This window comes from Lampetra planeri, chromosome 69 (assembly GCF_965212315.1).
Source record: "Lampetra planeri chromosome 69, kcLamPlan1.2.h2, whole genome shotgun sequence".
Lineage (NCBI taxonomy): Eukaryota > Metazoa > Chordata > Hyperoartia > Petromyzontiformes > Petromyzontidae > Lampetra > Lampetra planeri.
Genome location: NC_136174.1, coordinates 1,546,208 through 1,565,485, shown reverse-complemented (window position 1 = coordinate 1,565,485; position 19,278 = coordinate 1,546,208). Strand labels below are relative to the sequence as shown.

At 46.7% G+C, this 19,278-nt stretch overlaps 1 protein-coding gene across 1 annotated transcript; it reads left to right on the top strand.

Annotated features, from left to right (window-relative positions):
• Positions 1 to 6,867: 6,867 nt before the first annotated feature.
• LOC144737465 (tripartite motif-containing protein 16-like) lies at positions 6,868 to 18,042 on the top strand. The gene is made up of 6 exons (XM_078620182.1): positions 6,868 to 10,333; positions 11,992 to 12,087; positions 12,863 to 13,096; positions 14,211 to 14,233; positions 14,924 to 15,018; positions 16,336 to 18,042. Exons 1-6 carry the CDS (start codon positions 10,112 to 10,114, stop codon positions 16,884 to 16,886), a joined length of 1,221 nt encoding a protein of 406 aa, XP_078476308.1. The 5' UTR covers positions 6,868 to 10,111; the 3' UTR covers positions 16,887 to 18,042.
• Positions 18,043 to 19,278: the final 1,236 nt, after the last annotated feature.

The following is a 19,278-nucleotide window of genomic DNA, read 5'->3' as shown; positions in this document are numbered from 1 at the left end:
GCCGAAACCGAAACCAGATCAAAATTATAAAATTGACTTTCGGCCGAAACGGAATTCAAAACCAAAAGTTTAACTACACTTTCAGCCGATGCCGCAGCCGAAACCGAAAGTTTAACTACACTTTCGACCGAGACCAAAAGAGAAAGGTTACTGGCAAATGAGGTTCCAATGGTGTAAATGCTTACCCGAGCTCTTATACTCTGATGGTGCATTGTCTTTGAGTTGTGCGCCTTTTGGCGTCATCTGGTCCAACCCATGTGAGACTAGGCTCTAAGGAAAGCTGTCTCGGGTGTGGACCAATCAACTTCAAGGACAGTGCATACATTATCAGAGTTGTGTTTTTTGTTTGCATTATGACTGCAGGTATTGTGGTCTATGCAAACATGACTCCTTGTAAAAAGGTGTCAGTTTTGTTGCCAGATAGAAGGGTAAAAAAACAATTATTATATAAATGAAGTTACCGAACACAAGATTTATTAAATACTAGCGCTAAGTACCCGGCGTTGCCCGGGTGAAAAAGGCAGACACACATGTAGACTTACACACAGACATCGACTCACACCCATAGAAACACATCGACTTAGAGGCACACACACATATGGTTAAGCGCAGGATGGATCGTTAGCTGGCCAGCCTAAATGTTTGTAACCAGCGAAGATGTTCCATTAGGGGGGTGCACGTTTTGCAAGCGTAGAGGAAGAAAGGGAATTACCATGGCCAAGAAAACCTGGAGCTTCATGCAGAGCGAGAGACCAGGTAGCAGCCGATGAAAAGATAATGGCGCCCGACTGATTTGGAGTGAGACCTCTGCTGTTAAACCGGAGCCGGTCATGAGCACACTGGCCAGGTATGGGAATCTCGGCAATCTCTCCACAACTGCCGCATCACCAATTGTGAGTTGTGGGGCTGGATTGTTCGATGGTATAAAATACCCAGGCAGGTGCTTAGTTTTGGTGGGGCCTGATGGTGAGGCCCCACCTCTTAGTGGCAAGCTCCAGGTACAGCAGCAGTGAGCAGCAATCACCAGAGCATCGGCATACATAACATGGTTGAGCAATAGTTAGGCATCCCTTGACCGCACCCGGGCATCGATCAGCCTCCCATTGTATCTGTACCATATGGTAATTCCACCGGTATAGCCATTGAATACCATCATGAAGGTTCTAAGGATCCTGAGCAAAGGGTGAGGGACTCCGAAAGCATGAAGAACAACCCAGAGGCCAGGCCTACTTATGTATCATAGGCCTTGACCAGGTCAATAAAGCGCATACATTGACTCACATGCACACATGGACCTACAGACACGCAAAGAAATGGACTTACACTGACTCACATGGAGCAACGCACACAAAGCGACTAACACACACGCACATGGACTGATACACACACATGTATCGACTCCCACACAAACACATCGACTTACACACACATATATGGACTCACACACACATAGACATCCACTTGACATACACACGTGGAGTTACACACACATATCGACGTACACACATACAGCGACTCACACACATACACACCGACTCACACACAGACATACGTGGACTGACACACACACACACATTGACGTAAACACATATATGGACGTACACACATACAGCGACTCAGACACACACACATGGAATCACACGCAGACATACGTGGACTAGCACACACATTGACATAAACACACATGTACTTAGACACACATGGACTTACACACACATAGACTGACACACACATGGATTAACACACACATATCGACTCACACACACGCACTGACTTACACACACACATCTAGTGACACACACACATGTATGGACTTACACACACATGTGGACTTACACACATACATATGGACTGACACACACATACACATCGACTGACACACATAGACACACAAATGCACATTGACTTACACACTCAGATGGAGCCATGCACACACATCGACTAACACACACACATGGACTAACACACATACAGTGACTGATACGCACACAAATGGACTGACACGCACACTTGGACTGACACACACACACAAAAACGTGGACGTACACACACATCGGGCGTTGTCCATTCGAAAATGACAGACACCCACATGGGTGTCAAAGACATGCATGGCTCTACACGCACAAACATATGGACTCAAAGACACACACGTGGACTCACACACACACATCGATGGGCACAACAATCCCCGATGATGGCACAGCTATCAGTATCGCAGTACTACGTATGAGTAAATAGCGTGACGTGAGCGATGGAAACAATAGAAATGCATTTAAGAAATAAGCAGAAATAAGTGTAAATGAAAGATAAACAATGAACCAGAGTTGGTATGTGCACACAAAGATAAATATAGTAATATCTGGCAACGTATTTGTTTTCATCATATTAAGCAATGAAGCAGATTTTTTATCAGCACACAAACATTATTATTGTAATGTTTGTAAACTAATGTGTTTAACAAGGAACTTTGTACTTACCATAGGCGTGTTGAGGCCTTTGCCATGCGTAGCCCCCGTCCTGGCCTACATTGGCGAGGCGGTGGAGTTGGCACGTTGGCAGGCTAGGGGCTGGGCCGCTACCCCCCCCCCCCTGTATCCCCTGCCCGTGCAAGCATGTTATGTAAGCAGTAAAATATTATAATAATTGTTTTTTTTTTAATCCTTTATATTAAGTTCGCTTGCTTGCTTGCATGCTTGCGTGCTTGCTTGCTTGCTTACGACCGTGCAAATCTTTCGGTCGTTTTTTAACCCACTTCCCGTGATCCAATCGAGCTGACATTTTGCACACAGACTCGTTGTGCGTGACAATTAAATTTCGAGAAAAATTTTTTCCAAAATTTTACACTGTTTAGGGAATTTTTTTAAAATATTTAATTACCAATTGCTTAATGGTGGCAGACAATCGTCTGACCCATAGGTGGCAGCCATCTCAAGCCAGAGGACGAGAGGACTCTAGCCGCCCGTTTCATGATGACGCAAATGTTGACTAACCACATGGCATGAAATCCCTGCCCCACGCTGTACAGTGGAGACTATTTATAGAGCAGTTAAATTGAAGCCGCCAGGTTCTTGAAAGTGGTAAAACGGGTCAACGCTAGTGCCCTCGGGAATATACGGGGCATGTCAAGAGGTGATCTTACATTTTTAAATCCTTTATATTAACTTCACTTGCTTGCTTGCTTACTCAATAAAAACAGAAATGAATACTAAAATTAAACCGATGCCACGCATATAAAGGATTTATAGTGAAAAACTTTGTTTTTACGGGTAAATTTTTTTACCCTTCTATCTGGCAACAAAACTGACACCTTTTTTACAAGGAGTCATGTTTGCAAAACCGCAATACCTGCAGTCATAATACAAACAAAAGACATAACTCTGATAATGTGCACTGTCCTTGAAGTTGATTGGTCCACACCCGAGACAGCTTTCGTTGAGCCTAGTCTCACATGGGTTGGACCAGATGACGCCAAAAGGCGCACAACTCAAAGACAATGCACCATCAGAGTATGAAAGCTCGGGGCAAGCATCTACACTATGGGAACCTCATTTGCCAGTAAAAATATGATGATTGTTTTTTTTTACCCTTCTATCTGGCAAAAAGGTGTCAGTTTTGTTGCCAGATAGAAGGGTAAAAAAACAATTATCATATTTTTACTGGCAAATGAGGTTCCCATAGTAGTAGAGCAGTAAAATATTATTATGTACGGAGTCTGTAGTATAAAGCAGACGCATCGTGTTGGGGTGGGGGGCGAAGAGGACATGACACTGTGAAGAAATATCTGCAGAGTTACGTATGTACGTCTTGCCTGTACATACATAACTCTGCACTTGGCAGGGTCCCCCCCCCACGCAATTGGCGTCAGTTGGTATGGTCGATGTCGAGCAATAAGTAAATAATTAATAATAGAAACAGCACAAATGTGTTAATTAAACTACTTTAAAGTTTACGGATGGGACAACGGAATAGCCTATTCCCACAGCGGGGATTAGGGCGTGCCGTTTGGCAATTTTTTTTCTACGTGAAGGCCACCGTTCGAGAGCCAAATCCCCTGCAAGCGCGCGCGCGGAGACTTTTATATATTAAAAAAAGAAAAGAAAAAGAAGACGAGTGGTAAGTACCCGGTGTTTCTCGGGCAAAAAAGGCAGACATACACATGAACTTACACACATACATTGACCCACATATATAGAAACACATGGACTTAGACGCACAAACACACATATATGGATAAACCCAGGATGGATTGTTAGCCGGCCAGTCTAAATGTTTCTAACCGGCGAAAATGTTCCATTAGGGGGGTGCACATTTCACAAGCGTAGAGAAGGGAGGCAATAACCATGGCCGAGAAGACCTGGAGCTTCATGCGGAGCAAGAGACCAGGTAGCTTCCACACAGCGTTACGCAGCCGATGAAAAGATAATGGCGCTCGACTGACTCGGAGTGAGACCTCTGCTGTTAAACCGGAGCCGGTCATGAGCACACTGGCCAGGTATGGGAATCTTGGCAATCTCTCCACAACTGCCGCATCGCCAATTGTGAGTTGTGGGGGTGGATTGTTCGATGGTACAAAAAACCCAGGCAGGTGCTTAGTTTTGGTGGGGCTGATGGTAAGGCCCCACCTCTTAGTGGCAAGCTCCAGGTTTAGCAGCAGTGAGCAGCAATGACCAGAGCATCGGCATACATAACATGGTTGAGCAATAGGGAGGCATCCCTTGACCGCACCCGGGCATCGATCAGCCTCCTATTGTATCTGTACGATATGGTAATTCCTCGGGTAAAGCCATTGAAGGCTTCACGAACTACGTGGTCAAAAGATGTTAAATAATGTGGAGCCAGATGACATCTCTGTCACACCCCAAGGTGTAGAAGGAATGGCTCTGACTGACGGCCACGTAGTTTGACGCGGGGCCGCTCACCATCATGAAGGTGCTTAAAGATCGTGAGCAACGTTTGAGGGACTCCGAAAGCATGAAGAACAACCCAGATGCCAGGCCTACTGATGGTATCATAGGCCTTGAGCAAGTCAATAAAGCACATACTGTACATTCACTCACACGCACACATGGACCTACAGACACGCAAAGAAATGGACTTTCACTGACTGACATGGAGCCATGCACACAAAGCGACTAACACAGAAGCCCATGGACTGACACACACAGACATATCGACTCACACACACAAACACATGGACTTACACACACACACATATGGACTCACACACGCATAGACATGCACTTAAGATACACACACATGGAGTTACACACACATATATCGACGTACACACATATAGCGACTCACACACACACATCGACTCACACACAGACATACGTGGACTCATACACACATTGACGTAAACACACATGTACTTACACAAACACATATCTACTAAGACACACACATGGAATTTCACACACATACAACAACAACCGTCATTCGCTACTAAGTGGCGGTGATGTCACCACGACGCTTGTGCCAGGCCATGTGCATCTTGAGGCCACGTGAAGTGTCGAACGCCCGCTGGCAGGAGGTCACGGGGCAGACCCAGGTGCCACGGGTCGACTGACCGAGATGACCGAGATGACCGCACATACATACATAGACTGACACACACATTGCCCTACACACACATAGACATATGGACTGTGACACACAGACATCTACTTTAGATACACACATGGATTAACACACACACATCGACTGACACACAATGACACAAATGCACATTTACTTCCACATTCAGATGGAGCCATGCACACACATCGACTCACTCGCATTCACTGATACACACACACATCGAGTGAAACACACACGTATGGACTTACACACACATGTGGACTAACACACAGCGACTGATACGCACACAAATGGACTGACACACACACACAAACACATGGGGCGTTGTCCGTTTGAAAAAACAGACACACACATGGACTTACACACAGACATGGACCCACAAGCATAGAAACCCATCGACTTACACGCACACAAACACATATGGACTCACACACAGACATGGACTTTAGGGACACACATGTAGTTTCTGCACACGAACATTATAATTGTAATATTTGTAAACTTATTTCTTTAATAATAGTATACAATAAACCTCAGTTCTTAGCGAAAGATGCAATACAATTGTACTTTACATTGGCGTGGTGACGCCTCGTCCTGTGCAGAGCCCGCGGCCTCGCCTTGATTGGCAAGCAGGAGGAGGTGAGATATTGCCAGGCTGCGGGCTTGGCCGCTACCCCTGCCCCACCCCCCACCATCACCCCGCCCGAGGCAGAATAATACTATGTAAGCGCTTTAATAATATTAAAGTAATATCTAAGGACTTTATAGCAGTAACTGCACGCATTGGGGTGGGGGGGGGGAGAGAACATCACACTGTGAAGAGAAATCGGCAGCGTGATGTGTATATTTATTCCATGTTAAACGCCTAAAATAAAATGTCCCCCGTGAGCTGGAGCGAACGCGCATCACTTGGCAGGGTCCGCCAACCCAGGCAATTGTCGTGAGTTGCTACGGTCGATGTCGCGCAATAAGTAAATAATAAAAATAAGAATGCCACTAATTCGTTAATTAAACGACTTTAAAATTTACAGACGTGAAAACGGAATAGCCTATTCCCACCAAGGGCTGAGGGCGTGCCGGCTGGCAAATTATTTCGGTCGTAAACCCCACCGTCCGAGAGCCAAATCCCCCGCAAGCGCGCGCGGAGACTTTTATATATAAGATCTGTCACTTTCAGCGAAGGGAAATCTGCCTAAATTGTCCTTCAACAAGTAAAGCCTCAATGAGTCACTTTTCAAATATTTTTTTGGGACGCTCAGCCAATTCATCTTCAAATTAGTGTTTTGAATGTGCGAGAAACCCAAACACAACCCTGCAGCAGCTCTTTTCGTTTCAGACCGTTGAGGACACCTGCGGTGCCCATGGAGGCCACCTGCTTTGAGTGGCGAGTCCCTGCGGTGTACCGTGCCAGGCTCATTATTCGTGGCCAATGTTTTGGACAAACTTCGTGAACCCTGTAGACCTGTTTGAAACCGGACTGAAGAACGGAAGTGAGGTTGGAGGGACTTTTTTAACTGAAACTCCGACGTCCTTTCTGGACTGTCTGGACGAGCGCATTAGGTGAGTTAAACTTTGTTAGGAGACAACATACGTTATTTAAGCATGACGGTGGGGCTCGTGAGTTTGTGTAATTGAAGGGTAGCTGTTGTTGTATTTATGCCCCTTTTTCCAAATTCATATTAAGAATAATTCGCAAATATTTTTTTTTTATTAATAATAGGAAAAATATATATATGAAAACAGATACCCCAAAAACTCTCAACTCTACCCCTCACAAGCCACACAAAGCATCTGGAGGTCGTAAAATGCCATTAAACAACAAACTTCGAGGCATAGAGAGGTTAGAGAATATCTGGAAATCTCCAGATTGACAAAGGGCCTATATGACCCCGACCTTCCCAAAACATTCTGGACATTCACAATAAATATGCAGGGCCAGAGAAAAACACACACGCTCAGAGCAGAGACAAACAACGTTACAACTCGCGTTTTCTTTAACGGTTTTCTTTAACGGTAAAAGTTTTAAACTCAGCAAAAAGAACAAATCAACGTGATAAGACTGCAATCTATTAGTGGCTTTATTATTACTTATTTTATTTCACCCTTATACAACTCATATATATTATTTTGTATTGTATCTGTCTATCTATATAACTTCACCAAATGAATCAAATACCGATGGTCGGTGTCTTTTCTCGCAGAACGAAGTGACGATGTGTGGTTAAGTGCGAGTAAAGCTTGCGAAATTCCAGCTATCACTCTCGTGAAAGAGCCTGAGCCAGCGCAGCCCTGAAATGAGGGCGGGAGAGGCATCAGCGGGTGCCCGTTTGAAGCTGTCATCTGCACGCCAAAGGCGAAAGCAAGGAGAGAGAACGGAGCAGTGGAAATGGCCTGGACCAGCCGCCCATGAGGAAGAGGAGAGCGCCATCGAATGCGCCGTGTGTTCCACCACACACCGATCTGCACCAGCTGGGAACCAAGACGGAATCATCGCGCACCACGACGGCGAGCGTCGTGCTGACTCGTCATCCAGCTGCGGACAAACAGCTGAAAACGGCCATAGAGCACGGGAGCCAGCCAGCCCGCCAGCGCACGAGTGAACGAGCGCCGCCGAGCACCGGGCGCCACTGAGCGTCGAGCAACCGAGCCTCTTCAAAGACAACATCGTGCCGACGCAGCTCATCTAGCTGCGGAGAGAGAAAGCCGGCGGCTCACTGCAGCCACGCCCGAGCAAGAGGGAAATTTTCCGAAGCCGTTTGTATGACACGCCCACCCTCACACACTCACTGCTCCGCAGGGAACAAACAAAATTTTGGTACAAGGAATGCCAAACCTCGGCGACTACTTTACGCGAAAAATTGATCAAAGAAGACACATGCACACAACACGCATATCGGGACGAATAAGATTGTTCCAAAAAGTTATCTTTGTGTTTTGGAAAGGGTCGCCATTCCAAGGTGGTGCGTTAAATATCAACTGATTGTGAAAAGCAGTTTCTGCCCGTCGAGTTACATGAATACGATTGTTAGAAGTATTTTAGTCATTCGTTTTCGCTAATTGCATAATCTTCACAATGAATCAATTGACATATACTTTACCTTCGGGATGTAATAATATGCTTATCGCCTTTCATATGAATATCGTTGCATGCCTGTTTTAAGAACTCTCCCTATCGTCGTCTATGCTCGTGTCACGCGGTGGAATTAATTATATGTCCGGTGGCCAAAGTGAAACAACGCAATCATTGATGGTTAAAGGTACTGCTCAATGAGGGAAGTTTCCCCGATGGTACCGGGGAGAATTTCAAGCATGAGAGTTCGCATATTAGAGTGTCATGTTTTTGTTTAGAATTAAAATTGCTTAAAATAAGTGTTTGAGTGGTTCTTTCCTAAGTTCATGCGTAACTATCTTATTTTTTGAGAACTGTATCCTGCGTTGAGATATTAATTTTGAGACCTAACATAACACACTAAGATATAATCAATAAATGTTTAAGAAAGAATAATTGTTTTATCCCGATTGATACAACTCTGGGCAGCGAAGCAAAGCCCAATAATCATAACTGCTCACATTAACATAATCGCAAACATTTGCATAAATTAATACAAGTATATCTACATACATTAGCATATTTTCCGGGATTTATGCATTTTTCGAATCTTCATTTCAGTCTTATTATTTTTATCAAAATTTCATAACCCGACATATACAACACTGTTGCTTGTGAGAGTATCTGTGTGGACAACAACAGGGGATTTGCATAGGTCCAAGATGGACCAACCTTCACAGAAGTGTGTTGACATGTGCTGAGTTGACAAGAGGTTAGTTGAGATGAGGTGATTTGGGATAAGGTGAGCTGACTCTTTATCTAGCCATCTCTTGCGCCGAGACATCCCTACCCAGTCACAAGTCAACACATTACAGGGTGTTCCTCATGATATGCAAATCAAACTGAAAGACTTTGTACTTTAACCTGCCTCACATTTTGGTGGCTTGTTTCTGGTTTAGTGTCTCAGATGTCGCCAGAGACTGCATGAGCTACAGCCAGAGACTGCGTGAGCTATAGCTAAATACTGCCGGAGCTACAGCCAGTCTGCCGGAGTGACTGGCAGAGATTGTGTGAGCTCCAGCAAGCTACTGCCTGAGCTCCAGCCAGTGCCCCTTCTCTGAGTGGAGCCACGGGGCCATGGCGAGTGCGGCTCCCAGTGGTAGCGAGGCTCCAGGGGAGTTGACCTGCCCCATCTGCCTGGACGCCTTCCGCTGCCCCTGCACGCTCAGCTGCGGCCACTCATTCTGTCTCAAGTGCGTGGAGGGCGCCTGGGATGCGGCCGAGTCCTTCTCCTGCCCATAGTGCCGAGTGACCTTCCCTCAGAGGCCCAAGCTGAACAAGAGCGTGACGCTTACCAACCTCATCGAGCAGCTGCAAGTGGCTGAGCCCATAGCTACCGATGATGCTGCTTCTGCTGTTTGCTGCGATTATTGCAGGAAGCTCGCAGTGAAGACTTGCCTCAAGTGTGAGACGTCGTTCTGTATGACCCACGTCGCGCCCCACCAGAAATTGACAAAATTTAGTGACCACGTCCTTGTGTCGCCCGGTGTGAACTTGGAGAATCGACGGTGTATGGAGCACAGAGACGAGTACCGCTTCTACTGCGTTAACGATGGACGCCTCGTCTGCAGGGACTGCACCATCACTGTAGATCATCGAGGGCACGAGCTCGTCACTCTGAAGGTGGAGCACGACAAACGAATGGTGAGGAGGAGGTTCTAACGGTCACCGAGTAGTACCCACAATACCGCAGCATCAGCTGATGAACTTTGTCAACAGCAACATCTAAAAATAATGAAACCACAGCAAGTGGCTCAGACTAATTTTAAAGTGGATTTAATATTTTACATGCCCGTCAATTTATTTTTCAAACGAGTGTTTGAAGGGTAGATTCATAGTACAGTCGACCCTTCTGCATCGCGACTTTCCCCATCGTGGTTTCGATACATCGCGGGGTCAGCATAAGAAATAAAAGGGTAATTTTTCGGGAGTTTTGGGGAATTTTGCGAAATCTGCAGACGACACGCAAAAAGTTTAGAAACTCAAATGCATAAATTATATGTACAGTACTGTATAATATTCATGTATTTAATATTTTAACTAGCTTGTTTGCCCGTCCAACAACGGGTGTATATTGCAGTAAATCTGAAATATTCAATAAAAAAATTGTTCAGCTCATGATTATTGATGGGGGGGGGGGGGGTGAAGTTTGCCCCATATGGAGAGGCGTAACCCGCTAATGGTTATTGGGGAGGGGTCCGGCATGGGGAGTGACGTCACCCGCTCATGGTTATTAATGAGGGGAGGGGTGCAGCATGTGGAGGACCCCACCTGTTCATGCATATTAATGAAGGGGGAATGGCCTCATGTGGAGTGACGTCACGCGCGGGACACACAGACATTCTTGGCTCATTATAGTTGTAATTACCATAAATATAAACGTATTTTTTTAAGTTAAACATTTTTTAAGTTAGTTTGCGAAAAGAACCTCGGTTCAATTCGCTGGTTTGCAGGACGCCAAGTGTGTTTACGGCAGCCTCTCACGTGATATCTCGCAGGGATCTCGCAGTGATCTTTGTATCTCGCGTTTCTCTTATGTTTTTGTACCGCTTCACTCGCCAAGGGGACCAAAACATTTTATGCTGTTTTTCCAGATTACGAGGGGCCTGTGCCCGTAACCCCCACGATGTGGAAGGGTCGACTGTATACAGGCATCAGGGTCGGGTTCGAACCCACGACCTCATGTATCGCAGGCAAGGCAGATAACATCTTAAAACTCTGGTGCCCTGTCCACCCACTACTCAGATAGCCCCGCCCACGACTCATGTAGCCCCACCCACCATTCGGATAGCCCCACATACTACTCCAGTAGTCCTGCCCACTGCGCAGCTAGCCCCACCCACTACGCCGTTAGCCCCACCCACTACATAGGAAGCTCTGCCCACTGCTGAGGCAGCCCCACCCACTATGCAGGTAGCTTTGCCCACTGCTGAGGCAGCTCCACCCACTACTTAGGTAGCTCCACCCACTACTTAGGTAGCTCCACCCACTACTCAGGTAGCTCCACCCACTGCTCAGGTAGCCCCACCCACTACTCAGGTAGCTCTGCCCATTGCTCAGGTAATCCACCCACTACTCAGGTAGCCATACCCACTACTTAGGTAGCTTCACCCACAACCTAGGAAGCCCTGCGCACGTTTGAGCTCCTCGTAAAATCAGTTCCCTGCAGCGCTCGCTCCCCCAGCCTCCATTGCTGCACCGGGGCTACTGACCCCGTCACTGTGGATGAGTTTGCGTGGAGTTGGGGTGAGAGGGGATGCTCAGAGAGTGAGTGGAGTTTCCCCTGGTGACGTCTCTCACAGAAACAAGTGGGAGAGGAGACGCGGGCGGTGGAGGAGAAGAGGAGGGAAGTGGAAGAGTCCGTGAGGCGGATGGAGGCCGCTCGCAGGGACGTGCAGGTACCGTGTCTGGGCCTGATTCTGTGACCCCGTGACTCCACTCTGAGTAGGGTTTGTGATGGAGGACAACTCCATTCATTCACGTCGACTTCCATTGGCTCCAAACACATTGTGGGACGAAACCCACAACCGTCAGGACGAGTAAAGAGGTGGTTCTCATCTCCACTGAGAAACTAAATCAGTGGTGTAAATTCCACATTCACATATCTCCATACAACTTACCACTTCAACGTCTGTTATCTATTTTGGTCAGATGAGGTGGTACGTACCTCTTATCCACCACTCTGGTGGCAGAGTTGATGGATCACACACAGACTGTTGTACACCATCTTACTGACATCACTCAAGCTTTGGGGTGGCCAGGTGGCAGTATAGCAAGTGGTTTCATGATCCCATCTCTTCATCCATACATGTGTGTTTTTCTCACATTCAAAACATTCATTTAAAGAGGAATTGGCCTAACTTACCATTTCATTAAGGCCCTTTACAAATTTTCCTTCGCTTCGTCCTGATAGCCTTGTGCAATGAGAATGGCACAGACCCTAAATGTACTCCTGATGGTATTTGATGATTTCAATGCCTCACAGCCCCCGAATCGTGTTGTCCTGAAAATGCACAGCAGCGCTATCAGAGGAAGACTGATGCCTCAGTGCTGCAAACTCGTATCACTGTCTGGACACCTTAAGAGCTGCACTCGGGTCACACTGACCTGAATGTCATTTCACAAAGGACCAGACATTTAATGAACAGAGGTGGCATTTATTTCTCTTTGCAGGGATCCATGACAGATGAAAATGCCTCAATCTCGGTCAGATCCGCCCGCACGAGAGCAGCGTTGGATGCGGAGGAGAAGGCGGCTTTAGAGCAAGCGGAGCAGAAAGGGCGTGAGCAGCTGTCCCAGATCGAGAAGAAGATCGCTCACTACCAGCGCGAGATCAGCGAGCTCCAGGCAGCAGCCACTCGCCTGCAGGCCCTAGCGCAAGAGAGGGACTCGCTCGCGTTCCTACAGGTGAGCGATGAGTCTCCAGTGTCGCTATTGGCACATAGCCCTCTCACCAGCAGCAGAGGGAGGCTCGTGAATGTGAGCTCGCATCCACTGGGCTTGAGAACACAGCTCCACTCATGGACTCGCATCGCAGCTCCAGTGGCTGCCATTTGGAAGGCCAGCTCAGATTTTCTCATTTAAATGAATTCTCTCTCCCGTCCTTTAACAGATTCCCATTAAGTTTGTGTCATTGTGATTATAAACTAAATGTTATTGGAATTGCATCTTTAAATAAACCCTACAACAACAATGTACACGGTATTCATGATTATCATCAGCCATGATCTATCCACTGATAGATGAAGGCCTCCCCAAGCCATTGTCACATCTCATGATGCCGCGATGCAACAATCCACCAGCGCCTGCTCACGAGCCGATGTCATCTCTGCTTCTTGCTTTGTGGACCTATTCTTGGATGCGCGACCTTCAGTGTTCCTATTATGGAAGTTAAATAAATACGAGGTCTCATACGCGTATTACTGATATTCTTGTGTATTCACCACCACTTCTGTAAGATCTGCCACGTGTGCATTGACGACAGAAATTAATCTCAACACAGATCAATATCAACTGGTCTCACTCTGAAATAGTTGCCCTGCAAATCAGTGTTGGTCCTCATAGGGGTGGCGAGATGTTAACTACCTCGCCTGGATACCGGAGGTCGTGGATTTGATCTCAACCATGACGTCCCTATATATTTTGAGTTTGCATGTCTCTCTCCATGGTCTCATTGATTTTTCTCCGTGTCCTCTAGTTTTTCACACGTGCGTTTAGAGAATTGGGCTGCTGTAAATTTCCACGAGATGAACCACTTCGTGAGCTATCATTTGTGGCCAGGTCGCTTCTGAAGAGCTCTATCGCTCAGTGGGTCTGACGTGGAAAATTTTAAAATAGTAATTTATAGACTTTCAACTGGTCTCACTGAAATATTTGCCCCGTAGGTCAGTGTTGGTGATCATGGGGTCATAAGCAAAGACTTTGGAGTTTACATTCCACCCACGGTGTTGCAGTGGGAACTCCACTGATCACAAGGGATTGGAGGTAGAGACACAGTAATGCATCTCTATCTCTCCCACAGGTCCACCTGAAGGAGACGCACAGGTAAAAGACGAATATCACTCACGACTCGACACACGACAAAATGGGACTAAGTGTGGGGTGCGGGCAGTGAGACATTGACTGTGTGGGGATGCTGTGTGTAGTGAATGCTGTGTGATGGTGCCGTACGTAATCATGCTATGTGTGGTGATAGTAATTTTGTGTGGTGATGATGCTGTGTCTGGTGATGCTGTGTGGTAATTATGTTGTGTGATGATGCTGTGTGTGGTGAAGCTATGTGATGAGGCTGTGTGTGGTGAAGCTGTGTGATGAGGTTGTGTGTGGTATGCTGTGTGATGAGGCTGTGTATGGTAAAGCTGTGTGATGAGGCTGTGTGTGGTGAAGCTGTGTGATGAGGCTGTGTTTTGAAACTGCGCGGTGATGATGCTGTGTAATGAGGCTGTGTGTGATGATGCTGTGTGTGGTAATGCTGTGTGATTATGCTATGTGTGGTGATGCTGTGTTTTGATACCGTGCGTTGTTATTCTGTATGTGGTAATAGTAATTCTGTGTGATGATGCTGTAATTGTGAGATGAGTGATGATGCTTTGTTTGATGAGTGCCTGTGAGATGGAGCTGTGATGATCCCACGTGCGATGACGCTGTGATGAGTGTCTATGTTATGGAGCTGTGATTATCCTGAGTGACGATGCTCTATGTGAGACAGTAGCCTTGTCTGTTCTGCTTTCACAGGACAGGGAGGGTAACAGCAGATCCACCCTCAGCTCCCAGTCAAGAGGACATTGCCTCACTGAAAGTCCTGGAGACAACTGGAGTCAAACTCCTGTGTGAGTTATTCAGTGTGAATCATGGGTGATGGGGCCATCTTGACAATAAAGTATCCCCGTGTGTGTGCATGAGGTCGACTCAGACTCAAATAATTACCTGGAGTTTTATAAACGTCACCACTAGGGAGACAAAGGCGGCCAGGCGTAGTTCTGGCCACCCATCCCGTCGTGTGTCGTGCCAACCTTCAACGGTGCTGATTTGCCCCAACAGTCTGTAAAGGCTACACAGGGGATATTTCTATGTTTACATCCTGGAACCTGATGCGGTGTGTAAACAAACTCGCCACTAGGGAGACAAAGGTGGTCAGACGTGGTGCTGCCCACCCAATAGTATGTGAAGGCTACAAGAGGATCTTAGTCTTTGTTCACATCTCATTCCAGGACCCTTCTCAACAGAGCCATGAGACTTAGTGTGGTGTTCTTGGGTAAATAATCAGCATTACGAGTCTGGGGTAATTGTGATGTTGAGATGGAGTGTGTGCCTGTGAATGTGTCTGTGCATTTATGTATGGGGGAGTGGTGGTATAGTGGTTAGCACACTGCACTACGAACCCAGTTACCTGGGCTTGATTACCAGGCATGGCTAACATCAGTGGCAGGTGATACATGATCCAGTCCTGGGCCTCTGCTAGGCAGTTTCAACCTTAAATGAGTTCCTGATGCTGATAATGGTCAAAATGATGGTGATAGTGGACGTGATGAGGATGGTGGTAATGATGCTGATGTTAGTGATAATGTGAGTGATGGAAATAGTGATAGCATTGGTGATGGTGTTGGTCGTGGTGATATCAGCGACGGTCGTGGTGATGGTAATGATGGTGACATTGGTGATATGGGTGGTGAATGTTGTGATGGTTTTGCTGATGGCGCTGATGGTAGTAGTGATGATATTGGTTATGGTGGTCATGGTAGTGATGGTGGTGATGATGGTTTTAATGGTCGTTGTGATGGTTATGATGATGCTGGTCGTGTCGGTGATTTTGGTGATAGTGATGACGATGGTGGTGATGGAAATAGTGGTAATGGTAGTGATGGTGGTGATTGTTTGTAATAGTGGTGATTATTTGTGATGGTGCTAGTGGTGGTGATGATGGTTGTGATGTCGCTTATTGCTATAGTAATGTTGTTTATGTTCAGTGTTGATGATAGTGGTGATGGTGATGTATATATTGTTGTCTACGATGATATTGATGGCGAGGAAGCTTGGTGATGTGTATGTTTGTGATGTTTTTGTTGATGGTAAAGATGGTTGGTGATAGTAATGTTGATGGTGGATGATGGTGTTCTGTTGTGATGTTGTCATCGCTGTTGTCAAAGACGGACGCTCGCCGACTCTGGACACGAACTCAGCTAATAACTACCTCCAGATCTCCTCGGATCTCAGGACGATGACGCTGAGCCCTGCCTCCCAGGGTCGCCTTGATCACCCACACCGGTTTAATAGCTGTGCACAAGCCCTGTGCTGTGAGAGCTTCTCGTCGGGCTACCGCTACTGGGAGGTGGACGTGGTGGGCGCGCGGTGGTGGCGGGTTGGAGTCGCGTACTGGACGATCCCACGGAAAGGGAGTGGTAGTACACAGCAGCTGGGAGGGAGCGACGCGTCCTGGTGTTTAGAGAAATGTTATAACAGCTTCTCAGTGTTTCATGGTGGAGCGAAGACAGTACTGTCGGAGAGGGGGGCCCCCTCCCCCCGCAGAATCGGGCTTTACCTGCACTGGGAGGGGGGGTTCCTGGCGTTTTACTGCGCTGAATCCATGGAGGTGATCCACGAGGTTAGGAAGAGATTCTTGCAGCCTCTCTACCCTGGGATGTGTCTGGGTTATTGTAATGATCGATTGAAGATCGTGGATCTGAGTTGTGCATCTTGAGGATGAGGAGAGATAGAAACCCAAGAAAGCGAGACAGAAACCCAATAAACGGAGGAGAGGGGGGATGGTGAGGAGAGGGTGAAGTGAGGTTGAGGTAAGGTGAGGCGAGAATGGAGGAGAAAGTGAGGGAAGGTGACGGGTGAGTATGGAGGGTGATTGTGAGGGTGAAGGGTGAGGCGAGGGTGCGGAGAGGAGAGGATGTGAAGGAGGGGGTAGAGAGAGGGTGAGGTGATGGGAGGGTGGGGTGAAAATTGAGGGAAGGGTGAGGTGAGCATGGAGGGGAGGGTGAGGTCCAGGTTGCGTGTGTGAGCGATGTCGCTAGTGAAGTTCAAATCGCAGTTTCGTGGGGCTGCTTCTTCTCCTGCAGTGCGCGCTTGCATCACCACGCCTCCTCATCCCTGCGATTCACCATCATCACCATCATCACCAACATCATCATCATAATCACCCCATCATCAATTTCATCACCCCATCATCATCATCACTACTATCACCACCATCATCACTATCATCACCACTGTTATCATCACCACCATCACACCGTGAACACCACCACCACCATCATAATCACCATAGTCATCACTACCACCATCATCACTATCACTGTCATCACCACCGTCAAAACTACCATCAGCATCATCACCACCACGATCAAGCTCATCACCATCAATACCACAACTAACACCACTACTATCAACACCACCATCATCAATGCCACCACCATCATTATCATCATCACTATCAGCACCCACATCACCATCACCATTCTTACCACCACAATCACAATCATCACAATCATCACCATAATTTCGATCATCAATATCAACACCACAAAAACTGCCATAATCATCACCATTATCACATCCACCATCACGACCATCATTACCACCATCATCGCTATCCTAACCGTGAAAACCACCATAACCATCATTCCCACCATCACCCTCATCACGACCATTACCACCATAATTATCATCATCAGCATCATCACCGCTCACATCACCATCACCATTCTTACTATAATCATCACAACCATCACCACCATCATAATCACCATCACTACCATCATTACTAACATGATCAACACTACTATTATCACCATTTCACCATTATTACCACCACTATGTTGTATATGTAATAAAGCTCGTTGAGGCGACTTCTGGAATCCGTCTTTTATTCAACGTATTACAGTTTACTTCACGCTGCTGATAGGCAGCGTGAGAGAGGGACAGATATAGAGAGACGCACCGCCACGTGGCAACTCAGAGCCCCGCTCCCGCGTGGCCCCCTTCCTCTCTTCGTTCCCGTTCTGACCACGTGCCGTTCGTCTCCACCCCTATTTAATACCTGGGTCACGTGGTACGTTTCCACCAATCCTCGTTAGCCTGTATGGAATCTTCCAGGCTCCCTCGTCAGCTCCCGGGACCACGCCCCTGACTCATCTCCTCATTGGCTGTGGCCAAAGCCAGCAGAACCAATCCTTATAGCTGTCACCTTTCCATCATGTCAGGGCCATGCCCCTAGGCTTCCCCCCATTGGCTGTAAACCAGGACCGGCAGAGCCAATCACCATGACGAGTTGTGATACGTCAGTGAGCCGGATATATCCTCATATTACATATATGTCGGGTCTTGAAATATTTATTAAAATAATAACGAAATAAATGAAGATTGGAAAAATGCGCATAAATTATGCTAATCAGGGAGGTCATCGTATTATTTTATGTGAATGTATGTGATTATACTAATGTATGCAGCTATTATAATTCGGCTTAGCTTTGTTGTCTAGGATCGTATTATCAATCGGGATAATACAATGAATTGTATGAAGTTATGCAAGTGTGATGTAATTATGCTAATTTAACCTCGGCTTCGTTGTCTAGGGTCATATTATTAATCGGGATAATACAATTATTCTCGCTTTATCATTTACCGATTATGTCTTAGTGTTTTTATGTCAGGTCTTCAAATTCAAATATCAACGCAGGATACAGTTCTTATAAGTAAGATTATTATGCATGAAGTCGGAAAGAAACCACTCAGACACTGTGTTAAGCAATTAAAATTTCTAAACAAAAACATAACACTCTAATATGCAAACTTTTATGCTTGGAATTATCAGCACAGTACCACTGGGGAAGTTGCCCTCATTGATCCGTACATTTAACCATCAATGATTACGTTGTCAAACTGGGCAACCGAACAATTGATTAATTCCACCGAGTAACGCGAGCATATACGGCGATAGGGAAAAGTCCTTAACATGTGTAATGCGAGCGTAAACGGGGTTTGCTGCTGGGCTCTGGCCCAATCACACGGCCCCGGGGTATTGGGGGGCGGAGCCCAGTATAGGGGGCGTGCGGGAGGGGGGGGCTGCCATTCACCTCGGGTCC

Excerpts from the sequence above, each read along its gene's own strand:
- LOC144737465 (XM_078620182.1), top strand. The coding sequence starts at position 10,112 with ATGACCCACGTCGCGCCCCACCAGAAATTGACAAAATTTAGTGACCAC. Across the intron at positions 13,097-14,210 it reads ACTCGCTCGCGTTCCTACAG|GTCCACCTGAAGGAGACGCA; the intron begins GTGAGCGATGAG and ends TCTCTCCCACAG. Across the intron at positions 15,019-16,335 it reads AACTGGAGTCAAACTCCTGT|ACGGACGCTCGCCGACTCTG; the intron begins GTGAGTTATTCA and ends CTGTTGTCAAAG.